The following is a 16,832-nucleotide window of genomic DNA, read 5'->3' as shown; positions in this document are numbered from 1 at the left end:
CGCTTACCTCACACTGTCTTCCACTTACCTTACTTCAGTCAGCTAGTAGGAGGCAGATCACCAACCAAACATCTGTTCATATACCGCAGAAGGGAATGTGTGTTATGTTAGCGCGAGTTTAGATTTCTGATGGATGTGGGGAAAAAACTGTCCTTAAGCCTATTTGTCCGTGCTTTGTGGGACCTATAGCGTCTGCCAGAGGGCAGCAGCTGGAACAGATTGTGACCAGGGTGGTAAGGGTCCCCTATGATGTTCTTGGCTCTGCTGAGGTAACGAGGGCTGGCAATGTCTTCAAGTGAGGGCAGAGAGCAGCCGACAATCCTCTGGGCAGTGTTAATCACTTTCTGCATGGCCTTTTTGTCTGCCGCCGTGCTTCCAGCGTACCACACTGTGATGCCGTACGCCAGGATGCTCTCTACAGTGGTTCTATAGAAGGTTATCAGAAGATTGGTGCCCAAGTTGTTCTTCCTCAGTACCCTGAGGAAATGGAGTCGTTTCTGAGCCTTCTTCACCACTGCCGTGATGTTTGTAGACCATGAGAGCTTGTCCGTGACGTGGACCCCCAGGAATTTAAAGGACTGGACCCTGTCTACACATACTCCATTTATGAGGAGTGGGGCCAGATCTGTGCCGTGTTTGCGAAAGTCCAAGATTATTTCTTTAGTTTTCGTGGTGTTCAGTGTGAGATTGTTGACCTCATCTCTGTAAGCCGACTCATCCCCTCCTGAGATGAGTCCGACCACAGTGGTGTCGTCAGCGAATTTGATGATGGCGTTGGACTGGTGGGTGGGTGTACAGTCGTAGGTGTACAGGGAGTACAGAAGAGGACTCAGTACACAGCCTTGAGGGGAGCCAGTGCTTAGTGTAATGGAGGAAGAGAGGTGGGGACCAAGTCTAACAGTCTGTGGTCGGTTGGTCAAGAAGTCCTTTATCCAGGAGCAGATTGAAGAGGATAGTCCAAGGTGGGAGAGTTTGTCAGTCAGAATGTCCGGTTTTATGGTATTGAAGGCTGAGCTATAGTCAATGAAGAGCATCCTCACGTAGTTCCCAGGGTGTTCCAGGTGGCTCAGTGCTGTATGAAGAGCAATGGCAATAGCATCATCAGTGGACCTGTTTGCTCTATAAGCAAACTGGTGAGGGTCAATTGAGGGAGAGATTGTATTCCTGATATGACGGGCTACCAACTTTTCAAAGCACTTCATGATCACAGGCGTGAGGGCAACAGGCCTATAATCATTCATGCTGCCAATGGTTGGCTTTTTGGGGACAGGGATGATGGTGGCAGATTTCAGACAAGATGGAATGATGGATAGTTGCAGGGAACAATTGAAAATATTTGTGAAGACTCCAGCCAGCTGGTCAGCACAGGCTTTGAGCACCTTCCCAGGTACTCCGTCTGGGCCCGTAGCCTTCCTGGTGTTCACAGACCGCATTACCAGTCTCACTTCCTGTTCCCGGAACGTCAGTGTATTGCTGCAGGGTGGTGGTGGGGGTGTTGAGACTGGGTCTGATTTGTCAGTCTCAAAGCGGGCAAAGAAACGGTTCAATGTCTCCGCTAGTGAGGCATCTGCATTAACAGACATATTATTGTTATTGTAGTTGGTAATATGTCGTATTCCTTGCCACATCTTCTTTGGGTTATTTTCTGTGAAGTGCTCCTCAATTTTTTTGGTATATGCTGCCTTGGCCTTTTTAATGCCTCTTTTCAGCTCAGCTCTGGCAGCGCTATATTTTATCTTGTCCCCTGATCTAAAGGCGGAGTTACGGCATTTGATGAGTGCCTGTGTCTCATTGGTCATCCAGGGTTTTTGGTTAGGAAAAACCCGTATTCGTTTATCTATAGTGACGTTGTCGATGCAGTTTTTTATGTAAGAAAGTACAGAGTCCGTGTAGTCCTGGAGGTTGTCGTGTACAAAAAGTTCCCAGTTGGTGCGGGAAAAACAGTCCTGCAGCTGAGAGAGTGCGTTGTCGGGCCAAGTTTTTATTATATTTATTTGTGGCGTTGTTTGCCTCCGGAGTGGAGTGTAAGCGGGGGTGAGAGATAGGCAGAGGTGATCTGATCCAGCTAGGTGAGGGAGGGAAGTGGCTTTATAAGCATGTTTGATGTTAGAATAGACATGGTCAAGAGTTTTGTCTCCTCTAGTATTACAATTTACGTATTGAATAAACTTAGGTAAAACAGTCTTTAAACACGCCTTGTTGAAATCACCAGCGACAATAAAAACTCCATCGGGGTGGTCAAGCTGTTGTTTGTTTACAGCCGTTAGCAGGAGGTTAAGTGCCGTGTTAACGTTAGCATTCGGAGGTATATAGATAGCCGTTGCTATGACGACGTTTAGCTCTCTTGGTAGATAATAGGGCCTACATCGTATTGCTAATAACTCTAAATCCGGGGAACAGTGAGTGTCAATAATTTTACTGTCACAACACCATTCATTATGTATATACATGCACAGTCCTCCTCCCTTGCTTTTGCCTGTTAATACTTTTGAACGGTCGTTTCGAAAAAGCGTTCGGCTAGCTAGCGATACCGCCGCGTCGGGGATATGCGGGTGTAGCCACGTTTCTGAGATGATAATAACATTACAGTTTCTAACAAAGCTGTTGGTAGCAATACGAAGTTCCAACTCATCCATTTTGTGGGTGATGGATCGGGCGTTGGTCAAAAGGATACTAGGAAGCGGTGCTCGGTGTGGTTGTTGTTTCAGCTTAGCAGCAAGGCCCGCCCGGCATCCGCGCTTCTGTTTTCTGTCCCTTCGCCGCCTTCGACGTGCTTTTGGTGGGCTGGCTAGCCACGGAGATCCCGGAGAGTGTGTTAAGAAATCGGATGTATCGCATATCCTTCGGATAGTGAGTAAATCCTGGCGACTGTAAGATAACGAACGACACCGAACTGGAGAGCTCGAAGCCGCTGCGTCAGTGCGCGCCGCCATCTTATCTTTCCTAACGCTTGTCTTGTTGTTAACGCTAGCATTGTGTGCTAATGCGAGCGGTGACTGTAAAATTAAGCCGCTACTGGTGTACAATGCGGAGAACCCGCGTGCCTTCAAGACACACAACATCAAGAAAGAGAACCTACAAGTGATGTGGCGCGCTAATTCTAAAGCTTGGATTACGCGTCATTTCCGAAACATTTTGAAGGGGAGGCAAGTTCCAAACAACTCTTGATGCGTTAGTTTTGAAGACTTCGGCGGAGCGTCCGGGTGGTGTCAACCCGTAGAACTACGTAAGGTAAAAAAGATTAAAACAAAATTAGAATTCAGTTTTGTTTGCAGTTACATTAAACGTTGAGTGTCTGTATATAGTTATACAAGTTAATTTAAATTTGTTTGTTTACAAGTGCGTTGTGGATAAAGTCCCACCGAACATCCCCCCCTCCCCCCGCCTCCGTGTATGTCGCTGTCTCTACCCTCCGCGAAATGTGTCTAATTTTACTCCTATTAAACACATTTTATTACTATTAAACCACTCGGAATTTATTACTTTGTCAATATATGGCGAATTAGAAGAAATAAAACATTTTTTCCAATCCAATATCCTGTTTTTGGTGTTTTTTCAGAGGGTTGGAATGAATTAATTTGTTTTCAATTCATTTCAATGGGAAACGTCCGCTGGAGTTACGAAAAGCTCGTCATAAGAGCTCAGTCTCGGAACAGATTACGATCGTATGTCGAGGTACCACTGTACATTCCACCTAATTCCAGGATTGTTACCTTTAGCAAGGTGCCTTTGCTTTTATCTACATGGACTTGTTAGTTTTATTATTTTTTTCTGCTTGTGCAACCTCCTTATTCTAATTAAAGTCCACATTCGATTATGAGTGATAAAAACGCTAGCATGTCAAACCACAGCAGGGGACTGAAATTGACGGCAGCAGTTAGTAGATGAAGGCACTTAACCATTTGGAATGGCTTCAATTATCCCTTCATTCTGGACACAATGCATTTCACACAGAAGGTTGCAAGTCCTTTTATTAATTCATGAGAACATGACTCATTTGCCACAATAGACATTGGAATTCAGCTTCTTTTTTGGTGAATCGATATAAATCATGGGACTGTATAATAAATGCATAGGATAACGATTTTTTCAGCATGGCACTGTGGAATTATACCTGAGAAGTTACAAAATTTAAGTGCCCTGTCGATTGATTGGGTTTGTTGAATGTATGTTGGTGATTTAAGTTGTGTAATTGGGTAGACTGGTGGGTAATGAGTTAGTTTGTTGTTTATTTAGCTCACTAGTTCATTGCTTCATAGTTATTTAGCTTGGTCATGAAATCTATATTTTGCAAGATGCTCTGTTTTTTAGCGGGTGAATGCTTTTCACCTTCTTTCAAAATTGTTACCTTCAATAAAGAAGCATTTGTTTTAATTTATATGGGATCAGTTAACATTCATTCATATTAGTGATTTTCAGATACTTTTTTCCCCGCTAACTCCTATTTGAACCTTGTGATGTTCAATAATATAGACCTGTTACAGAGAATTTTGATTTTAGCATTTAACGATAGGGCCCGTTTTAATTTGCTCTCTTGCTTTGCTGTCATGTAAATAATTGAGTAGACTTTTTAAAGGGCAATTAAAAGGAGCGGCGGGAAAGGGGTGGGGTGGCGTCTTGCTGCTCTATTCATTAGTAATAATCACTGACATTCACAAAATACATGAAGCCATTTTCTCCATGGCATACAATACTTTATATAAACAAAATTTACTACCACACATCAGAAAAATCTGTCTTAAAGTAACATTTTTGGACTAAGGCCACACTTTTTTTGGTGTTGTATCTATTGAGTTTGTATTTAAAACTACTCATTTACATTCATAAAACCTGTAAATTTAGAGCACCCCAATATCCTTTGTTTTCCCGAAATTGTATAGAAAGACTAAAATGGTACACACCAGCATTTTCATGGTTCATTTTCTAAAGGAAAAAAGATATTTCCTATGCAACTAAAATTAAAATCTCACTTTAAAATTATTACAAAAATAGTCATCAATTAAATTATGTTGGATTAAAAAAACATTTTTTCAGAATAGGCAGAAGGTCAAAATTTTGAGAAAAAAGTTAAAATTTTAAAAGTTGAAATCCATTAAAATAAAAAAATAAAATATAGCAAACTGAAGAAAGGTTAAGCCATATTAGAATTTAAGGTGAAAAGTTTTAATTTTATACTCAGATACTCAATACTTTTTCCCAGGAAGAATTATATTTTCCAAAACCAGGAGAAAAAAAACTACCATTTTAAGAGTGCAGTAATAGGTTGTAATAAAACTAAGCTTTTTTTTTCATAAAAGTGTTAGTTGGACAATGTCATATTCTATTTTAATGTTAATTTTGCATTGATTCCTTTTGTTTTCAGGGTTTCCTGAAGACCGAACGAGTATGCCGCATGGTACAGAGCGGCAGCTGCTCGGCAAGCGACTTCCGTGCGGTGTTCAAGAAAAACATCGAGCGTCGTGTCCGCAGCCTCCCTGAAATTGACGGCCTAAGTAAAGAAACGGTGCTCACCTCCTGGATCGCAAAATACGACGCTATCTACAGGGGAGACGAGGACATGCGGCGGCAGCCCCAACGTGCACAACTTAGCACGGTGTCAGAGCTGATCCTCAGCAAAGAGCAACTATATGAGATGTTTCAGCACATCCTTGGAGTCAGGAAGTTCGAGCACCAGTTGCTCTACAACGCCTGCCAGGTTGCTTTATTCTCATTTTTAAAATCTAATTTTCTATTAACTTTCAACATTTTTTAAAAATAAAACTTGAACGTAACCTTTTTGAAATGAAATTAATTATTTAACCAAACCATAGTACGATTGGCTGGCCACCGATTCAGGGTGTCCCCTGCCTCGTGCCCGTTGTTAGCTGGGATAAACTCCAGCACCCCCGCGGCCCATGTAAGGATAATCGGTTCATAAAATGAATGGGAAAAAAAATACGAGTGGGGCTGATTACAGAATAATGTTGAAATCCTACCATTCTAGAGTCAAAGACAGACAAAGTGAAAAATAACTTCTTTGAATTTTGTGAGACAGAAGCATTGCATTGGATTTGTATTACATCTGGCTAATACTGAAGAGATGAGTACTATTATGTCCACTTTCTTCCGCATTTAGAAGAGGCCTCATTTCCATATAAAGACTTGTACATGACACAAATTGTCCCCTTCTAGAGCAAAATGTGGTAATTTTGTTGATTCAAGTGTTTCCATCTTGTTCACCTGTCTTGTTTTTGATTGTATTTCCAATCACTTGATTTGCTTCTCTTCACATAGTCCGTGTTGGTCACGGCTTGCAACGATCACCTTATTATGCCGTGCAGATTGTGTATTTTTTTCCCCACGGAAGGTGAGATGTACTCCTCCACTGTTAAAGCTTCCTAAGTACTAAAAGCTGGTAAACATAACCGTACATCAACCTCCATATATCCCTTTACGAGCCCTGCAGCCCCTAAAAACATTTTATTAGTCTAGAGTCATCTTCTTGCTTGTCCTCAGGTTGGAATGGATGCTTTTTCACAATACACTGGCACTTTCTGTAGCAGAGAGGTTACATTCCATGTCTCAAGAGCTAGCTTCCTACCATCAGCCACCACCATTAACCCTTCCCATGGGATGTGAGCCCAACTTAAAATCAACTGTGATTGGTAGATTCCCCTGTCACTCTCCAAACATACATAGCTTGGCCTTCCGTGAAAATCATGAAGGTTGAGAATTCTGATTTGATGAAATGGTTTCAGGTTAGTAGATGTTGTGCACTTTTAAATGTTATATAATTCATTCTTTTTCTGTACCGCTTATCCTCACAAGAGTCACTCGGGGTGCTGCAGCCTATCCCAGCTGACTTTGGGCAACAGGCGGGGGACACCCTGAATCGGTGGCCAGCCAATCGCAGGGCACAAGGAGACGGACAGCCTTTCATCCTCACACTCATACCTAGGGGCAATTTAGCGTGTTGACCCAGTATACAGTGCATGTTTTTGGGATGTGAGAGGAAAACGGAATACACGGAGAAAACCCACGGAAGGCCGGGGAAAACATGCAAATTCCACACATTGAGGACCGACCTGGGACAAAACCAACCACCCCATATTGATGAATGCTGTTATTTAATGTGAAGCAAATGTTTAGATGGAAATAATGCCGCTGGAGATGGTCTTTAATTGTTCGGTGACCAATCATGACCAAAATTTGTGCTAATTGACGAAACCTGGCACATATTCCCACATAATGTTAAATTACTAGCAATAGCTAAATTCACAGCACCAGGGGAAACGACTCATCAGGATTTTCTTCAGTCACTTCTGCTTTCTGATTATCCTAATATTCACCTGTGTAGTTTGTTATTTATCTGCCAATGATTGGCTCATCATATTTGTTTTAATTTCTGAACATTTCAGTTGGACAACGTGGACGAGCAGGCTGCTCAGATACGCCGAGAGCTGGATGAACGTTTACAGCTGGTGGAACCAATCTCCAGGGTGAGAAGCAATCCAATCTAACACAATACGCTTTACAATCTATTCAATTCCAGAATGAAGCCACTTTTAATTATACCTGCTTCTGTTATGTAATTTGCTCATTCATTTTGCATGCTGCGTACCCTCACAACGATTGCATGGGTGATGGAGACTATCCCAGCTAACTGGGTGACAGGCAATGTACACCCTGATTTGGTTACTGCAGAGCACAGTGTGACAAACAACCATTCACCCACACACTCATACCTACAGACAAGTTGGAGTGTTCAATTGGCTTACAATGCATGCTTTTGGGATGTGGAATGAAACCAGACTATACCTGGATAAAATTCAATAAGTGGACATTCAAACTCCACACAGCAAGGCCATAGCCCTGGTTTGAACACTTGGTCTCAGGACTGTGAGGTGGACGTGCTAACCATTAATTCGTAAATACACAAAATTGGTGGGACCAGTCAACCATAAAAGGAGACACAACAACGTTTCAAGGACCTATGGCTTGCATTGAATAGAAACTCAGAATTAAGGGTCATTCGGTCCACTGATTTTGACTCATCTAGAATTCCCATTTAATTATAGAACAAAGAGTTTGACAGCATTGAAAATGGTAAAACACAAACGGCTTGCTAACAATTGATAATGGATAATGCTTGTCTTACAGGAGGGAAGATGCCCCAAGTTCGTGTCACCTGACATGGATGGCCTCTATGCTGAGGAGCTGCGTTCATCCATCAACTTGTTGATGGCCAACCTTGAGAGCCTCCCCGTGTCCAAAGGAGGGCCTGACTTCAAGCAGAAGCTCAAGCGCTCCTCCATCAACAACTCCTTCATGGAACTTGTTGATGAAGTCAATGTGTTGTCAAAGTCTGATGTGTTGCTCTCCTTCACACTTGAAGTGAGTCCAGGTTAAATGGAAATTTACTTTTGCGTGTTAATTCCAATGAATATTTGTCAGAAAAAAGATATTTTCTTTGATGAGGGGATAAGCAGTATGATATAACATTTGATTTATTGTACGCAAAAAAGCAATTACTTTTATACCTAGTCTGGAAAATTTTGTTCCTTGAGTCATTCACACATGACATGAAATTTAGAAGGTTAGTGTTATTGAATATGACTCCTCTTTGTGTGCTTCATATTATTAGTTCACTTTTCACATGTTTTACTTATTACTTTTTTCAAGTACAATAGGCACATCTACTGTATGAGACAAGGGTTGTCGGTGCATGGCTACCAAACTCAATAACCCAGCTCTACAAGATCTATGGACTTCTGTGTCACGTCTATTTAGGTGCTGATCATGGAGGTTCAGGGGCTTAAGTCTGTGGCTCCAAACAGGATTGTGTACTGCACCATGGAGGTAGAAGGAGGCGAGAAACTGCAAACAGACCAGGCTGAAGCCTCCAGACCACAGTGAGTCAATTTGACATCAAATTGCTGGAAAACAGTGGATGTGACAGTCATTTTCTATATGTTACCATTTACATGTTTCCATGTATTAATATTTTGTTGTGGTAGTGTACTTGTCTGTTGCCCTACATGTGTTTGAAAGGTTAGAATTGTTTCTTGAATGTGTAGATGTTTGAGACCTTTCAAAGTACTTTGATTTAACTGTTTAACATTACGAACAAAAATGATATAATAAGTGCATGGAATACTCAGTTGGCGGTATACTATTATTATTATATTATTTCAAAAAACTATTTAGGTGTACACCTGGGTAAAGAAGTTCAAATGGCTCAGTCCATTTGTTGGTTATATTATTACCTCTGATGTGCATTTGTCCACAGATTGTACAAAAAAATTTTGCGAGTGCGTTATACTTGATTCTTGACCAGTGGCGGTCCGTGCATTTTCTCGTAGCACCTTCAACGAATCAATCCAACCCTCAAAAAACTATTTTATGGCTATAAAACCTCTACTGCAGCCACAGCGGCGACACAAAAAAAAAAAATCAATAATAACCTCATACAATTTAAATATTATTTAGGAATATAGCCATATTTTACTCACCAAAAATCATTTTTATCTGTACACTATCCATCCTCCTTTCTTTCCTCCTTCTTTTCTATCACCATCGAAGCTAATGCTGAAAGTCGAGCCTGTCCTGTCGTATTTCTGGCATACGTTTTTATTCGATGTTGTGCTGAAAATGTTCGTTCCCGGTTGCCACAGGCTTGCTTGATTTGGAGGTGTCCGACCTTTCTTAATGATGTCCAGCTTTTTTTTTTTTGAAAAGTCTGTCTTGAAAATGGCTTTGCCACCAAATCTGCAACCAAATCCATTTGTTTTCCTCCGTCGGCCATTGTGGGTTGAGTTTGCTCACTCTGGCTTTGGCCCGCCTACTCTATCACTAGCCAATCATAGTTGGTGAAAGCGATGACGTATCCCTACGCCTGCGAGAAGGCCTAGTGTCACCAAATCGAATTCTGATTGGTTAAAGCAACAGTCTTATCGACACTTGTTTAATGCAGCAGAGCCTGCAGAACTGATTGTGAAGGCCTTGAGGCAGATTTCTGACCCTGGCAACAAATAATGGCTGAAATGTGATTGGTTAAATGCTTCAATATGAAAACACATCTGTAAGCAGTGCAACCAGGGGGAAAGCAATGAAAGGAAGCTAACAGACAATTTGGAATTATTTAATAAGTATTGATGGACAAAATATAATATATGATTCAGATATTTCTTAGGCCAGCAGAGAAGGCCTTGAAGGCCCTGATGGCCCGCCACTGTTCTTGACCATCCATCAGCAACTTGTGTAGACTTCCTACCTATTTCTAAATATACTCAATTCATTTAGAGTGAAAAAGTATTCAATTTTTCCTGTAATCATTAGTTTCTGCTTTTCAAATGGTGAGCTGCTTGCTTCCTTCTGGTCTGTGGGGGTCCAAGGAATAATGAGGCTGCCCTTTCATGCCTCCACCACCAACACTGTGTGCGCCCAGAATATCCCAATTACAAGTGCCTACCTGTTCTTACGGGCTCCTTCAGCCTGGCTACATTTAGCAGCCACTTATTACAGTTATTTTTTTTAATTAGTAACACAACAGCATAAGCTGTGATTATAAACTTCCATTTGATCTAATCACAACAAAAACCCTTAGAAAACGAAATGTCACCTATACAGAAATTACATTTAATAATCACATACACATCCGCATAAACACAATCTCATCCTTTCTGGTGAAACCTGAATAAATTGAACAAGAGGTTGTCCTGATTCAATCTCATATGTGGAGTCACAGAATCTAAAAGATGTAGACCCGGAAGACATAAATACTGATAATAACAAACCTCCACCTAAAGCTATGGAACCCATTTTACAGAAAAAGTAGCTTTAAAATAGAACCTACCTAATACTACCATAAAGAACTACAGTCAATCTAAAATAAACTTAGACTAAAGCGGACCTGCAGTCAAAAAACAGAACATCAAAAAATGGAACAAGAATATATACAGCCCAGAAAAACACAACACGAAAAGCTGTATTTAAACAAATGTAACCTGATATTAAGAAATACATTTTGAATCAGGTGAATTGGAGTTTTATAAATCATTACCAGAGTACAATGCCATCAGAGAGAGCCTAATGTAAACACTGAGCTTGAGTAATTAGAATGTATGCTTGACATAAAACCTAAAGGAATCAAACCTTCTTTAATAGAAACTATTTTTTTACAATATTGTGAAAATGAAATTTTTTTTTTTTAAAAACAATTAACATGACTATGAATATGTTCATTAATATGTGCTGTCCCTTATTAAATAAATCAAACTCAAACTCAAATAGAAGCTAAAAATAAAGATCAGGAAATAAAAAAGCCCGAAATAGAAACTTAACATTTGATTCAAAATAAAAATAAAATGCAAACAAAAGCATTGTATAGAACTATTAGAACCCGAAAATGCTATTTTTGGGTTAGAGGTCAGAGGTAGTGTATATGTGCATGTTTATATGGATGGGAGTGCGCGTTGGTCCAGTAACGCCTTCTCAACTCAGTTACCATGGAAACTGCAAATATGTTGGAGAACGTTTTGACATTTCATCTTCGTATCCGATGCCTGGTGGGTTAGTGGTTCACCCGCCTGACCTCGGTGCAGGCAGGCGTGCGTGGACTCGATTCCCGCTGGTGGTAGTATGATTGTGAGTGCGAATAGTCGTCTGTCTCTCTGTCTGCGGCCTGTGCTGATTGGCGACCGGTCTAGGGTGTAATCTGCCTTTTATATGAAGTCAACTGGGATAGGCTCCAACAATTATTCTATGCACGGAAAAAGAGTGAATGAAGGAGTATCTTTGTATCCGAAAAGAACATACTGACATTTACAGTCACGTCTCATTAATAGCGTAAAGCAGGGGTGTCAGACTCGGGTTGGTTCGCTGGCCGCGTTAACGTCAACTCGATTTCATGTGGGCCGGACCATTTTAGATATCATATTTAGATTTTTTTTTTTACAAATGGATTAAAAGAACTGGATTAAAATCGCTGAATATTCAGTTTTTTATAGATCTAAAACAATGTTTATTTTAGCTTTTTTATATATATTTTTAGATTTTACAAAATGATTTTTGAACTAAAAACACAGAAAAAAATGATTAAAAATTTACAATTATTGATTTAAAAGGGTGAAAATCAGGAAATTTAATATACATCTATACTCTTCATTTTAATTTGATCCTAAAACAGAAAGTCGGCACTCATACTTTACTTTCCCCGGGCCACACAAAATGATGCGGCGGGCCAGATTTAGCCCCCGGGCCGCCACTTTGACACATGGCGTAAAGGTACATCATCGCTTGCTTGACGCTGGACCCTTGCACAAAATTGAACGCAGTCGGCCATTTTGTTACAACGTATGTTTTATAATGTTCAGGCTCATTCATTCCTACATTTTCTGTAGTGTTTCTCTTCACAAGAGTCACAGGGGCTGTTTGTGGCTATTGTAGCCAACTATGGGCATCAGGCGGGGATACCCTGTATTGGTGGCCAGCCAATTGAAGGGTACGAGGAGATGGACCACCACTCACACTAACACTCATACCTAGGGGCAAATTAGAGTGTTCAACCAGGCTAGCATCCATGTATTGGGGATGTTGCAGGAATATCATCTTTCAGTGTCAGAGGCATTTCTTGTCACGACATCAATTGTTTCCATCTTAAAATACTATTGTTGTTTCCTAGCTTCAGGTCAGCATTTGTGATTATCTTATGTATTTTAGGTGGGCAACACAGGGCGACTTCAGTACAACGCATCCACTGCCCTCTGTCAAAGTCAAACTTTTCATGGAAAACACGGCTGTTCTGGCACTAGAAGACAAAGTGCTAGGCCGCGTGAGTCTATTTGGATTTTTTTTCTATTTTCAAGGGATTGTACAATAAATGTACCAATCTTATGCGTCACCTTTAGGTGGTCCTAAACCCTACCACCAATGGGCCCAAACAACCTGAGTTCCACCGCATGTCGGTTCCCAAACACAGCCAAGACACGGAACTGAAGATCAAACTCGCTGTGCGAATGGACAAACCTCCCAACATGAAGCACAGTGGGTGAGTTGGTAATATACTTACATAGAGTACTCTCTATCCTCAGATAGTCATACCAATCTAAATAGCACTCCAATTCATTGTTGTATGCTTCTTTGCTTTAAGACTGTCTCCTTTTTCCCCGAAAAAGAAACGATTGTAACTTTAAGAAATGCAACTTGGTTGGAAATTACTTTGTGAATGCCTCTGACCTGAAAATGAACTGAAATGTTGCAGGTTTAAATTAACTCACTGATTACATTTCAAAGCAGAGTAGCCATTTTTGTTAATCATTTTTGAAAGTCAGTCACAGTTTTTTTGCAGTTTCCCCTGAAATGCTTTAAAAACATCAAACCAATATGAAAGTCAGACAGCAATAACCTTAATGATCACACAGTCATTAAATTGTGATTTTGTGTGTTTGTTTTTCATTCATTTGTTTTGGTACCGCTTATCCTCACAAGGGTACAAGGGGGTGCTGGAGTTTACTCCACCAACTATGGGCAGCGAGAGGGGACACCCTTAATTGGTTTCCAGCCAATTGCAGGTCACCCCGAGATGGACAATCATTAGCACCCGCATTCGTGGAATTTATAGTGTGCAACCAGCCTACAGTGTGCCATTATTCCTTTAGGATGTGAAATTTGAATATTTGCACATAAAACAATAATACTATACTTTAAGGGAAATCTGTAAATGGAATAAGGTAATGGTATCATAGGCGGCCCGGCGACTTGAGTGGTTAGCGCCTTGGCCTTAACAAATGACCTGACAACAGAACACTAATAAACAAAATAAATATTAAGACAATAGTTCTCACATTAAAATTATCTTATAATTGTATGAATTGTAGACATCTTGAGGCTTTAATCTGGAATTGATCTAAAAGCATGAGCTAAATGAATTATTGAATATAACTAGATACATAAATACTTATCATAGTCCTATTTAAAATCTTATTAATACTTGTATAATGACAATTTAAAAAAAAATCAATTCATACATGGTTGTCCAGCGTTTTTACCACTAGATAGCAGCAAAGGATCACTGTGTTTACCTTGGGGTTGATGCTAAAGAGAGCTGTCTATATATGCGTTTTTGTGTCCCTTTGATTGTGTTCCTTGGTCTTCGACATTCTATGTTGTCATGACGACGCCAACATAATATCAATGTTTCTAGGTTCTCTTCCCGGATGCAATTAATGCTCTTGCATTGACTTCGTTTTAATTGCATGTTGTTTTTTTAATTATAATTAAAATTGTATGAGGCCATCAATGTATGAGGATGATGTCCTTCTTCTCTCTGATTTGTTTAGAATCTTTTTTTAAATGATGTTCACCTCCTGCCTGGTAGCTGTTTGTTTTTTTAGCCTTTTGCCCAAGAAAATTAACTATATATTTATAGTAAACTAAAAACATGGAATCATTTTATTCAGTTATTGCTCTATTGCAATAAATAAATCTTCAGATGCCCAAATTGACCTTTTCAAAAAGAAAGATATTTTTTAAAGGTTTTTATAAAGGGTCTACTATTGACAACTATTGAGATAACTTAAGCAGATCGCAATGTTTATTTTGAATATAAAGGCAATCATATGAGAGGCTGCACGGTAGTCGAGTGGTTAGCACGGCCACCGCACAGTTCTGAAATCGAGGGTACAACCCCCGGGTGTCGGTTTTCTTCAGGTACTGTGGTTTCCTCCCACATCTCCAAAACATACATAGTAGGCTGATTGAGCAATCTAAATCGTAACTAAGGATGAGTGTGAGCGTTAATGACTTTGTGCTCGTGCGGGATGGAAAATGATTGAATGAATGTAAATATATGAGCGACAAAATCTTTTTATATAGAAAAAAGACATTTGTCATTTCACAATGTATTTGAAACTCCCTATAGAAAACCTCACTGTAAAGTAGTTTCATTGAAGGATTTTTTTAATTTCATAATTGATCAATCCCCGTTTTATATTTAAAAAAAAAAAACGGAATTCTTTATATGTTCCAAATCGGCTGTGGCTGGTTTGCGGTTAAACGATTTTCTTGGAGTGGCTGAAGAGCTGACACGTGTTGACCCGCTTTACGCTGTGGCCTTGACTGCCACGAGTCTTTTTACTTCTTTTTTTCCCCCGACCATTTGATTGATTTTCTCTCTCGCTTGGAGTCATACTGACAGCTTCGGCTTTCCTAGCAACTACTTTTACATGCCTAGATTTTTTTTAGCACAACACATGATATTTTTGCATGAAATACAGAAGATATAGAGGGCATTCTTTAAAAAAAAATGTGATGTGACAAGTATTGGTTTAAGGCAGTGAAATGTGTAAAAACTGAGTTTATTGAAAGGTTTTTAATTTAGGCTTGATAGTAAACATTTTGTAAAAACATTTCATTTTTTAACAGGAAAAAAATGCTGGTAACCGATTGTCTGATTAAATTAAAGAGTATATAATACATTAAACAACATTTTTGGTCACTTAACACTTGAAGTGACGATGAAGATGTAAAGTTGACAATATATTATAGTTTGTCTTTTTTTTTTTGGTATAGTAGACACATTTCAGACAAATTTAAATATAAATGTTGTCTGAATGTCATTTCTGTTCATGTCTAAAACAAAAATTGACAAGTAATTTGTAAAGAGAAGAAAAACGGCTCTTACAAGCATATTGAGTCTTCTGGCTGGTTAAACAATTGAGCTGAATATCTAGATCATTGACTTATTCTTATTAATTATTGTAATCATAATAGGAGTTTGTGTGCTTTTTGTGGATTTACATATAGCTCAAGTGATCATGGTGCAATTTGACTTGATGTCTGACAAAAGCAATCAACTGTCATCAAAATCTATACAAATGCATACATACATATACATGCCTACTTTAACCCATGAAAATAGTTTGAAGAGCATAATGTTTTTCTAGCCTCAGAAATTTCCTTAAAATGCAATCGGAAATTGTTATGTTTAAAAAAATAAGTTCTGCAAATTTCTTTGAAAAATCTTAAATGGATCTGCATAAAAGATTGCCCTTATATCACAATGCAATTGTATTGCATTAGAATTTATTACAATGCAATTTTGTTGCATTAGAATTTATTACAATGCAATTCTCTTGCATTAGAGTTTATTACAATGCAAATGTATTGATTGCATTGTAATAAAATCTAATGCAGCATAATATAATACCATTCTTCAGAATGATTTTATGGGTGCTTGTTATATGCAAGAGCGTACGGTCTCCAGCCTGTACGTTTTTTCTGCAACAAATTTGGAAGTAGATTTTAGGCATGTATTCGCATTCATCTTCATCCCAATTTATTTTCTTTCTCAGTGTTTATTAAGTAGATTAATTAATATCCAACTGTCACAACTTTATTCATGGAAGGCCCACAATAGAATTTGCTAGGTATATTCTAGGGATTTATTGTAGTTAGTTTTTTTTGTAGTTTGTCTCAGACTTGAATAATTAGATTAATTAAATTCACTAAAACTCAAATTCCTCCACCTTTGTTATTTGTGGATAGATCATAGTGAAATTTGATAGGTTCTGTATATTGTAGGCATGTATACGTATTTTTTTGCTAGAGACTGATTTCTAATGTTTATTTGTCAAATGTTGGATTAATTGCATTAATTTATAGTAGAAGAGGGAGCCGTGCGGTTCCGTAAATTTTCCACTTGTTTGAAATTGATTGACACTTACCAACAGTTTAAGTCCAAGTGATTTGTATCCTTAGATATTTATACGCACTGGGACAGCGCGTGTGGAAACGCTGGGAAAGAAGATACTTTGTTCTTGTACAGGTAAGAACATCCTCAATGAATCTGCAGC

The 16,832-nt window shown here is 39.3% G+C and overlaps 1 protein-coding gene across 1 annotated transcript in view; it reads left to right on the top strand.

The window, feature by feature from the left end:
- cadps2 (Ca++-dependent secretion activator 2) overlaps window positions 1-16,832 on the top strand; it is a 90,856-nt gene that overhangs the window by 16,666 nt on the left and 57,358 nt on the right. Inside the window, exons 3-9 of the mRNA XM_077595662.1 lie at window positions 5,363-5,695; window positions 7,398-7,478; window positions 8,140-8,373; window positions 8,770-8,891; window positions 12,700-12,811; window positions 12,888-13,027; window positions 16,738-16,804. Of these exons, the coding sequence (XP_077451788.1) occupies window positions 5,363-5,695; window positions 7,398-7,478; window positions 8,140-8,373; window positions 8,770-8,891; window positions 12,700-12,811; window positions 12,888-13,027; window positions 16,738-16,804 (1,089 nt within the window). The remainder of the gene's footprint in view (window positions 1-5,362; window positions 5,696-7,397; window positions 7,479-8,139; window positions 8,374-8,769; window positions 8,892-12,699; window positions 12,812-12,887; window positions 13,028-16,737; window positions 16,805-16,832) is intronic.

Source organism: Stigmatopora argus, chromosome 3 (genome assembly GCF_051989625.1).
Source record: "Stigmatopora argus isolate UIUO_Sarg chromosome 3, RoL_Sarg_1.0, whole genome shotgun sequence".
NCBI lineage: Eukaryota > Metazoa > Chordata > Actinopteri > Syngnathiformes > Syngnathidae > Stigmatopora > Stigmatopora argus.
This window is presented reverse-complemented; position numbering and strand designations above follow the sequence as displayed.